The 10,878-nt window shown below is 35.7% G+C and overlaps 1 protein-coding gene across 1 annotated transcript; it reads right to left on the reverse strand.

The window, feature by feature from the left end:
* Positions 1–4,383: 4,383 nt before the first annotated feature.
* LOC132696626 (cleavage stimulation factor subunit 1-like) lies at positions 4,384–6,544 on the reverse strand. Its single transcript, XM_060661564.1, has 5 exons — positions 6,082–6,544; positions 5,837–6,024; positions 5,396–5,784; positions 5,052–5,290; positions 4,384–4,850 (listed from the first exon to the last, which is right to left on the reverse strand). Exons 1-5 carry the CDS (start codon positions 6,186–6,188, stop codon positions 4,439–4,441), a joined length of 1,335 nt encoding a protein of 444 aa, XP_060517547.1. The 5' UTR covers positions 6,189–6,544; the 3' UTR covers positions 4,384–4,438.
* Between the last annotated feature and the right edge of the window lie 4,334 nt (positions 6,545–10,878).

A 10,878-nucleotide genomic window follows, 5' to 3' on the forward strand; every position in this document is an offset into this window, starting at 1 on the left:
CTGTTTTGTCTAGATATTTTAAATTTTAAATTCCAATAATATAGCATATACTCCAAAAATATGTTTACAATTAATGGAAGAATCCATAAGAATAAACGTAACCTTATGTCAGAAATCTCCTCATTCCTTTTGTCAGAGAAATTAGGTAGCACCCTGTATAAATTAACAAGCTCGGCTATGATATACACATCTGCTAGGTATTCAAATTGCGTATTCGACGAGCGGGAAATATTTAATTTTGACTGAAATCATTCAAATTTTGTGTTTAATAAACGAGTGACTTACTATACTTTTTCTACGACCGTTACTTTTTGGTTATATTTTCGCAAAACAACACGAATACATTCACTGACATGACCGTTAGAATTGACAAACGTCAAAATTCAAGGCGTGGGAAATATCTCCGAAAACATCCGATTGCTTCCAATCCCGCTCGATAAAATCCCGGAAATGTCCGAAGTGGCTCAGATCCGTGGGAAACGACACTGACGTGGTAAAGTGACGCTTCTCGCACGCTAGATCGGTGTGTAATTAGGTATTTTACAGACAGGAGTAGAAAAAATAGTTTTCAATATTTGGAAGGAATGTTTAAAGGAAGTCAAAAAATCTCCTAATAATGTTTTATTCTTTGCAAGAAAAGCTGTCAATAATATTAGTTGGCAACGAAGCAAGTACTTAACCAACAGAAATCAATATTACTCACGTAATTGTTTTTAAATGTTAACGGGCTTAGCATTACAATTCGAAGGCCTAGACCAAATAACGCTTGAAAATTTTAATAATAATCCCCATTCAAGTCTGAAAGAGTTTTCGTAGGTGTAAAGGTTTGATAAAAGTAGTAAGAAATCATAAAGTCACAATTTCTCTGTACACTTAGTTGAAACCGGGAATAACGAGACAAAAAATATATATTTTGTGCAGGCACTAAGGCATTTCTTAAGATATTAGATTTCGATAATAAAGAGCAAGAGACGCGACTCCTTAAAAGCTAACAATTTAAAAAGGCGAGATTATTGCGCCGCATTTTTTTAAATAGAAATTTGCTCAGATTTTTTGATAATTTGTTTGCTAGTTTTGATGGAGCACCTATCCCTCATGGTGACAATTGTGATATACCTATATTCCTAACCATTCATATGAAATAGTTCTCTCATTGATTAGAAACCGACATTGATTTCTTGCTTTGGGGTACAACAAGGCATCAAACTCAGAAAAGATCTTGATGTCTCTGGAGGTTTTTTAAAGACAAAAAAAGTAAAACAATTACTTTTTTAAATTTTGATCTGATTTTCGCATTTTCCAGCTAAAAGCATACATTTTTATTCCTGGAAATAATTTCTTCATTTGCCGCGTTTTAGTGCGAATTATATAAAAAATTAAGCAAACTCTCTTTCCAAGAATTAACTTGATACAATGTGAAATTATATATTTCCATGTTCATATTGGGTCATACGCGTTTCAGCCTAATTAGAAGGAAATTAAAACGATAGTAAAAATTAAATTAAACAATTTAAATATCAAACAGAATTGCAATATTTGTAAAACACTATTTAGAAGAACTAACCAAATCAAACAATTTTCGGACAAAGTATAAAAAAATGTAAAAATCAAAGCTACCTAAAACCCCAAATTATCACGTTTCTATTTTTTATGGAAAAATCCAAAAATTAATAAATAAAAGGGAAAGTCGCGTCAAAGACGGAATAAAATAAAAATGGCAAGCAAAACAAGAAAAACAAAATTTACATTAAAAATTAGTGTTTTGGATACTAATTCGACATCTTAAAAATTATAGAAAATCCTCCTCAACAAGTGTACTAATTATTCAGCTTTAAAATAAGTCGATGAGGATTTGTAATTGAGACAGATGGTTTACTCTATGTTTTTCTGGATTGTTCATTTTCTTACCCTTGATCTGAATATGTAGTGGCTTAAAATTTTTTTCAACCTTGAAATTGTGGTTTTCTGTTTTAACGGTGCCAAAAGCTTATTTTGTAGGATGTTTATTTTTCAACGTTAAGTGTTCTTATACCAGTTTCATAACATAACATGTCGGTCCAATTAATTTATAGACCTCACTTACTAATGTAATTGAGAAAGGAGGAAAAATTTTGATATTGTTTATCCATTTGTTTTTCCAGTTTGAATATGTTTTTTTTACAAATCCTGTTTACCCATTTCTTTTATAATGAAAATGACAGAAAAAGCTAAAGATAGCTTACGGAAACTTTAGTTTGTCATTTTTCTAAATATTCCTTTTAGTGCATATTTAAATTACGTTTAGTATTTTGTTTTTTTTTGTTTTTTAACAAAATTAATAAGCACTAAATTTTTTTGATAATAGTTCCAAAAATGTCACCCACAGATGCAAATCTTATCTACCTGACTGGCCAACAGAAACTTAAGCCTGCTTTGAGAGACAGGGGTTTTAAAATGGGTGGTTATCAATCTAATTAAGTAAAAACAAGGAACCATCTAGAGTACCTTTTCAATAAATAATCATCATACGACGAAAATCTGGTTCTTTCATCGAGAGTGCGATATATACCCAGCCACCGAATTTTCCGTTTGAGAAAAAAGTAAATATCGTATTACGATATAAGAAGTCAAAAACTTGAACGTCGCGTCGTCGTGCCGACGCCGCCGTTTATTTTTAAACGGACCAGCATAACAGCTGTCAAATTAGAAGTAGGTACTCCGTTTCGAGAATAGGTAATACGTTTTCTATCAATAAAATTGTTTGTGCTTGACATCCATTTAGATTTTGTATATATAATTTTTTTGTTGTATATATAAATTTAAAAACAAAGCAATAAAAAAGATAAATCACAACAAATCGGTAGGTAGATGCTCATCTTAATATAAAAAATGTTGAGAATATTCATTCAATATGTTGCCAGGTTCAACAATCAATATGGCCGCTGATATTTTATCTATTCGCCTTTTTTTAGTCTGGTCGTGCCATTTTTGTTGTAGTATTTTTATCCAGATCCCATTAAATTTTCAGAAGGAAAACGAGTTATGTATCTGAGATCCCTGTTTAGAAAAGAATGGTGCGAAATATAGGTTAGCGTGAAAACCCTAAGGCAAATCAATTTTACGGCATTTATAATAATTTATCTTTTTTAAATAGTCATTCATGCCGGTCTTGCTGTCATCTCCAAAAATATTGTAGGTAGACAGAGCCACATCCGTTAAGTAAATGAATGTTATTTCAGACTGATCCTGTTTTCCTTCTCCATGAACGCCTGCTCTTCCTATTACCATCAATCGTCCTGTATACGGCATGTCCTGCTTATTAGTGTTCACAGCAATCTTAACCCATGAAACACGTTCTTTAAGAAAAAGATGTCCCCTCAAAGATTTAATTTTTTCAGTCATTAGAAAAACATAAAATATGTTGGTCAGATCTCGTATCATTAAGCAAGGAAGAATGGTTGAAACGGAATAATGTTGATTATAAACCAAACCAAAACAACATTGCACATATCATTCAAGCTCCAACACAAACGTAGTAGCGCTGGCGTAGATTTTAGAAAAAATCACGGCAACAAAAGAATATACCTAGTAAACAAATTGTGTGGCATAGATATTGATTATTATTATATTATTGTTAGTTCGCAACGGTAAAAATATTAACATTAAGCACCACCTAATATTCAGTTTTGCATATTATGTATTATCCGAAGACGGTAATAATCGTTAAATTTGAAGAAGAATCCAAGAAAATTTAACTCCTTGTCAAGTTATTGCAAAATAAACTTTCATTTATATGACAAGTTTACTAATACTTTCCAGCTTTTGGTTAAAATTACGTATTTTTTATTATTTATTCATTACATTGCACTGTTGCTCTCTAATAAAAGTATTTCTCATTCATTATAAACTGTTTTAAATAAAAAGTACAAGCGAATTTACATAAACAAAACTCTTGAATAAACATATTATACAATGCTTTTTAACTTTCACTTCACTTTCAATACCCAGAAATTACTCCTGCATCTTAAAAATATTTTCCCAAACTTCAAGGACTTATTTTTAAGATATTTATTAAAAATATTATTTTGGTGTTGGCGACTACTTCCTTATTTTAATTTCTAGAGAGCGTCTTCTAGAAAAAAAATTCAAGTTTTCGTCCAGAGGGTAAATATTAGTCTGTTTACACAAATATTGTAACTAAAAATGAACAACCATGAAATAATATTATTTCCAGTTGCTTCCTGAATTGTTTCCTGCAACAGCGCCATCTTAATGTCGATATGTCAATTAGTGGACTTCCTACGCTAGGCTAGTGTTTAATAATCTTTTAATTTTATAATGCACCTCTGTTATGAAAGAGAAATTCTAAGTGCTTTACTAGAGTTCAAACGCAAAAAAGTGGACACAACTTTAATCGGAAACTTACAAACCTCTTAATTAAACATATTCAAAACTAAAATTACAAAGTTGGAGTTCGCCTATACCAAAACCTCGCCCGGAAATCGTCGGAACATGTCAAAAAAGCTGCTTGCGTGGGACTATGGGCAATCAAACGTACCGCCCCATTGTGGCCTAAAGACATCAACTGTTTTCGGGACGCATTTCTGGAGTTCCATGCGCACAAAGATGTGGTAGCCTCATCTGGGAACAACACGTAGTCCTCCGTATGATTAAATACCGCCTGAGCCTCATATTCCTGTTTGCCGGTGGTGCCGGCACCTGTGTAGGCAATAAGGCATCTGCTAGCAGTCAGTTCCCATAGTTTGCATATAGAATTCTTGCCGGCTGATAAAATATACTTTCCGTTCCTCGAGAACATAACAGAGCATACTTCAAATCCGTCGTGAGCCTTTGTGAAGGTATTTATACACCTTTAATAAATGCAAAAATGTATATAGTTAGTGTAGTTCTCACTAGAGGAATGTATATTTACAAAAAATGTGGAGACTTTGGGAAACAAAGAAAGGAGGAGAGAAATGCTTGTATTTCAATTTATTCTAATTTGCATATTCGATTTTTTTTTTTTTTTGGATAAGGTATATGAAATTTTCAAATATAAACTCAGAAGTTACCTATTCGATACTCCATCCCACAATTTAATTGAACCATCTTTGCTACAGCTGGCAAAGAGTTTTGCATCCAAGGACCACTTCAAACATGTTACCGTTTGCGAATGCTGCTGATTGGGAAAAGGGCACACATTGCATTGCAGGGTATTGACGTCATACATGCGGATTACGGGATGACTTGTGGCAACTATCAAATGATCACCAGTAGGATGAAATGAAAAATATTTGACTGGCTCAGCCTCCTATAACAGAATATCTTATTCTATCACTAAGCCACAAGTTAACTGATTTAACCTCTAAAAACAAGAAAAAATATCTAGGTATAAAAGATTTATTTTGGTACTTACGGAAATTGTTTTAAATGCCTTTTTAACGCTAGCTTTAGAAATATCAAAAAGCTTTATACTATGATCCTTCGACCCTGAGCACAAAATCGGCTCTTTCGGATGAAACTCTAGACAAGTCACTTCCTCCATATGATCATACAATGTTCTAATAACAGGATGTCCTTGCTGTTCACCCCTAGATGGATCTAATTCATCTGGAGCAGACTTAGCCAGCATTCTGTCTACATCCAGAATTTTTATACTGGCATCAACACTACCAGTAGCAATGAGCTGGCCATCTGCTGAAAAGCAACCTGCTCTACAATTCCCTTTGTGGGATGTAACATAAGCTGTTTCATACAAAGCTGGTTCTGGTGCGGGTAAGGTAGAATCTGTTTCAAACTCCAAATCTATAAATGAAAAACAAATTAATACGTTTTCTCTTTATAGTTTTTTAAGTACCCAATCCCGGTCCAACTGTATTGTTGCCAATGCCGATACTCGGAGGACGTTCCTTTCGATCAGGCTCATGTTCAAGACCTACCAAAGTAATGCGGAACAGTCTGTCACTGGGTGCACATGCTGGTTCAGCTTGAACAGCTTGTGCCAGTGTTTGTCCCAGAGCCTGATGTCCATCGTAAAATAACTGGCTAGAATAACATAAATAATAAATAATGAAGAAACTAGGACATAAATGTTGAAAGGACCTTATGATAAGTCGGTACATAAACTCCCTGCTTTTTATAAGATCCCTAGGATCAGGATCGTCTTCACTTGGGCGGCCTGGGTTACTGCCATTTTGTAGATTGGTCATAACGCTATTATAAATTATTGATATTGTGGTAAATAGGCAGAAATCAAGTCCAACACCGGAAAATTCAAAACGTAAACAAGATACCACCACAGAATGTGCATAGAATAAGCACAGAACTTCTCTTCGCTTTCTCTTTACAAACAGTTGGGCAAGCAACTATGACCATTCACCCATTGCCAACGTCTGTCGAGGAATTTCGCTTTTGGTAATTGATCAATACGTACAAAGAAGAATATAACCAATATTTGCTCAGCTAACAAAAAACACTTTTGACCGAACCAAAAAACCGACATCCCCCCGCTACCGCAATCTGGGCCCATCCGGCCTCCACAACGGCGTGAACGGTCAACACAGCGGGGCCGGCAGAACTTAAAACCCTTAAAAACGATCACCAAACACTTCCGAATCAGTCGCACGAAAGGATGGAGCGAGCGAAGGGTAAACCGCCGCGTGCGATGCTCCACCACAGAATCCAGCACAGAACAAAACAATACTATTTTTGACTACGGTCGCAGAATACATATTAGAATATTTCTATTTTTTGCGTACTTTTTGTTGTCCAAGTCTTTCCCCAAGCAGCTCCCAGTTTTTTCCACAATGGTTAGCCAAATTGATAATGCCGCAATATATATGGTTTTCAGTGGAATGGAGTTTCTAACTGATCTCCAAATGAACACAGCTGAGAACTGTAATATCTCTGTGATTTAACCATGAAATTGTATTAAAAATTAAAGTTGAAGTTATAAAACCCTACCTTTTATTAATGCAAGTTACTAGTGAATAGAGATAAGTTGAATTGGGCTTAAGGCAACTCTATGACGTTTAGTTTCATTCCCAACTCACAAATTGTCTTGTACGCCGATGAAGACCGAAGAAGAAACCTGCAGATGCCGTACATTGAGCGGATTATCTTAGGCGTTTATGAATGTTTCAAAGTGTTTCAAGCCAGCCACACTGTTTTTGCCATTGTCGGTTGAAGGCCAGATGTTTCCAGACGTGGTGGAAGTGGGGTGGGGAGCTTTTTGATATTGGTCAAAGTCCTTTCTTGCAACAAATATTGGTTAAATATAGTTCTTTTAAGTGTTGGTAATCAAAAGAAAAATTCCTCACGGACGTCGGTAATGGACGAATGGTCATAGTCTAATTATTTGTGAAAAGCAAAGAAGAAGTAGAAGAACAGCTGTGGGGGTACCGAGGATGGCTCGGTTGGTAAGGCGTTATTAACCTGCCGGAGGTTGTGAGTTCTATTCTCCTCGGGAAGCCTTGTTATGTGCGTCCAAAAATTGTTATCAGTAAATTTTGGTTCGCGGATGCCGGAAAATGGGTGGGTTAATATCCTAATATGAGATGAGCCCAATTAAGCGTATATAAAAAAACAGCTACGGGTTGACATATAATAACAGTGCTTTTAGAAAATTTGAAACTCTGTTGGTGTTTCTCTTTGTACAACGTAACAAAATTCTCGCAGTCTGACACAAAACTGAAGGAATTTTATCGGAAAAAATAAAATAAGCCCAAGAACCGCACTAACATGCGACAACTGTTAACATTAGAGAAAAGCGACGACGAAGTTAATCCAATTTCCTTTTTTTAAACATGGAAGAATACCATAAGTAAACAGAAAATGTCATTCAGCCTGAATATGAACTGGGTAGATTAAATGGTTTGCTGGGATAAAGTTATCTGGATCACTTAGAATATAAGGTGCTATAAAAGTATTTAAAGTTAAAATAAAAACTATAATAACTAATCCTAGTAGGTAAATAACGGTGAGGGTGAAATAGAATTTTATCCTGATTGTTAGAGAAAGCTTACTAGTCTTAGAATAATAAAGGGAAGAATAAAGTGAAAAGTAAAAAATCGATTTAATATAATATTATCAACAGCTGACTGCGTGTACTTAACGTACAAGCATAAAATGTAGATTTTTTCATTTTTTTGCTATAAACTTGGGAACTTTTTATTCAGTGGAAATATGACCAGAAATATTGAGATAACCCTTAAAAATTTTTTAGAATCCACGAAATCCTCAAAAAAATTCACAACACAATTTTCCAACTTTTAATTTTTTCAAACTGGAAAAAATGAAAGAGCTGCAAAGCTTGGGAAAACGACGTAATAGTGTTGGTGTTGTTGGTCTTGCTCTGGGAACGAAAGTGTTTACAGAAGAAGTAGCAGGCCATAAGTGCACTTCATAAATTTCTAGCGCCTTCTGAAACCACCCATTTTTTTGTCCTGTCCAAGTTAGTTTTTTTTTACTAAATGGACGTAGCGCAAAGCACTATTGCTGGGTATAGGTAATGGTTGGGGTTGGGAATGTTCTTCGTTGACGCGCCATTTGTCGTTTCCGTTTTTACACGTATAGAGGTATTTTGATTTTGTAATTCAGATTCTTTCAAATGTGTTTTTATTTATCTAATCTGTGAGTGTTAATAAAGTTTTAGCATCTATGTTTAGTTTTTTTAAACATAGGTTATTTATCATTTAAATTCATTATCTTCAAAAGCAAATTTGCTGTTCAAGAAACTAACACTATTGGTATTGGTATTGGTATTAAAGGGGGGCGCCCTCGCGGGCGTCCAAGCACTTAGGCCACCAGATGGGCCCGTTGTGCCCCCAGGCCGCTCTAGAGGGCGTCCAGAATGCCGCCCCTCCTGTAGAAGGTCAGCAAATCCTTTAGCCCAATACCATCCTAAACTAACACTATCTAACACAAAATAAAACCGCTTCCAGGAATGACATTCACTCCACAACATATTGAGTTTGCATATAGTACCCGACGTTTCCGCTACGGTTTTGCCATAGGTGCAATGCGACCAATAATTTTTTTGCAAGAATGATTAATTTCCGCCTCTCCAGTTCCCTTTTTTTTTTCTTCGACAAAGTGGGTTGCTTCTGTCCACAATTTGCTATATCTTAGACTGTAACCACTAACAAAGGTGCACCAGTTGTCAGTTATAGCTTGTTTTTTTTTTCTATTCTCAGTAAATGGATGAAGGGGATTAATTTTCTCCATCATTCTGCTATGAAGGTGAATCTCTGGTTTTTATCAATTTTAGCTCTGGTTTTTTCTTCCACTAAGAATGGTGGAGACACCAGGCGCTGCAATATTATGCATCAACCAGTTCGTTCCAATATTATGTTATTGTGGACCATGCAAGCGTTGACCATGGGCAAGGTCAAACAAGTGGGCTTTGGATACGACACAATTTTCCTGTAACGTCTCATTTTATAGAGAGAATTTTTTTGTTTTCACCCAAATCTTGCTGTTAAATTATTTGATTTTTTTTTAAGATATAGGAATATCAAAAATCTTTAAAGCGAACCTTGTCGCCTCTGCATGGCGTTACAGTTAACGTGGGGCACTCCATGGTCGCCAAAGAAAGGATCAAAGTGGAGGCAGAAAAACCCAAAACAAAGACCGAAAAAGCGAACAGTGAAGTTCAAAAAACAATCTTGTAAGTAGTGAAGGAGAAGGCGCTTATTTTCTAGTCGGAAATGCAGCCCGTTTCAAAATATGTTTTAGTTACGCATTTCGTTAGCTCGTAATCCAGTCTGTACTCTATGTATTGCAAAACCAAACTTGGAACTTACGTACAAAATTTCTCGATTATATTGTCAGCCTAATTGTAAGACCACCACTTATTCGCATCTATGGTGTGTGCCGCATATTGTCACTCCACTTTGCTTTATTTTTCAGACAATATCACCTCTGGTTAATTAAAAAAAAAATGCTGTTTAGATCGCTGTGGGTTTTTATAACCACCTGCAAGTTTTACAATTACCATAGCGATATACTATTGTGGTGAATTTGCAGTTTTGATCAGTTTCTGCGTTTGTAGAACTTTGTTTTTAGAGTTTTGAGATTTTATTTGCTTTTTGCATTGGCTGCGTTCACCCTCACCTACTTAAACTCCGACTTATTTGTTTATTAAAGGATAACACAGAACCCAAAACATACCCTACTAAACTAATCTTTAAATTTTAGTTGCCTCCAACTAAAAAGGCTCTTAAATGCGCCTTTGAAGGAAAGTAGTTCACTTTTCATTTTTGAAATTTTCGGTTTCTCTATACTGCGGGGTTTTCTTGCATTCTTAGGGTAGCATTGTAAGAAAAATGAAAGTCGCATTTCCAAAATGTGGGACCACATATTCTCCTGCATGGTGAAGTGCAAAGCATTCCTAGGGTAATATACAACAACCACACCACACAGGAGCTGAAAGTTGCTATTCCGTAGGAGTACCAGATAAACTTTTACGACAGGCAACGACCACGAACACGAAGAATGCCGCCATTGAAATGTGCACAATTATTGCTTCATTTAGATGTATTTAAGACAAATCTCAAAAATGCTGGTCGCTTTAATTAATGAATTCGAACACCTAGCTAGAGATGGCAACACCGCAGTATGCGCGCCATCTATCGGTGCCTGCCTCAATTTATTAGTTTTAGTGCCTAATGAGAGATGGCACCACTGGCGTTTGTGCGACAATCCCTTGCTTGATTGCCTCCTCCAATTAGTTGCAGCGTCAAACGGCAGCCAGGAACCTTTGCAGTGCGCGCTCCATCGATTAGTGCTTCATCAACTAATTAGTTCCTTGACTTAGCGAAAGATGGCACCACTATCGCCGTGTGGTGCAACTTGTTAGCAAAGGTAGATGGTACTACTGCAGCATTAGTTCCAGCCCCG

This window comes from Cylas formicarius, unplaced genomic scaffold (assembly GCF_029955315.1).
Source record: "Cylas formicarius isolate icCylForm1 unplaced genomic scaffold, icCylForm1.1 PGA_scaffold_1__22_contigs__length_36826433, whole genome shotgun sequence".
NCBI lineage: Eukaryota > Metazoa > Arthropoda > Insecta > Coleoptera > Brentidae > Cylas > Cylas formicarius.

Coding starts and splice junctions, on each gene's coding strand:
- LOC132696626 (XM_060661564.1), bottom strand. CDS start 6,188: ATGACCAATCTACAAAATGGCAGTAACCCAGGCCGCCCAAGTGAAGAC. Junction 6,025..6,081: donor ATGTACCGACTTATCATAAG/GTCCTTTCAACA, acceptor ATGTTATTCTAG/CCAGTTATTTTACGATGGAC. Junction 4,851..5,051: donor TGGGATGGAGTATCGAATAG/GTAACTTCTGAG, acceptor CATTTATTAAAG/GTGTATAAATACCTTCACAA.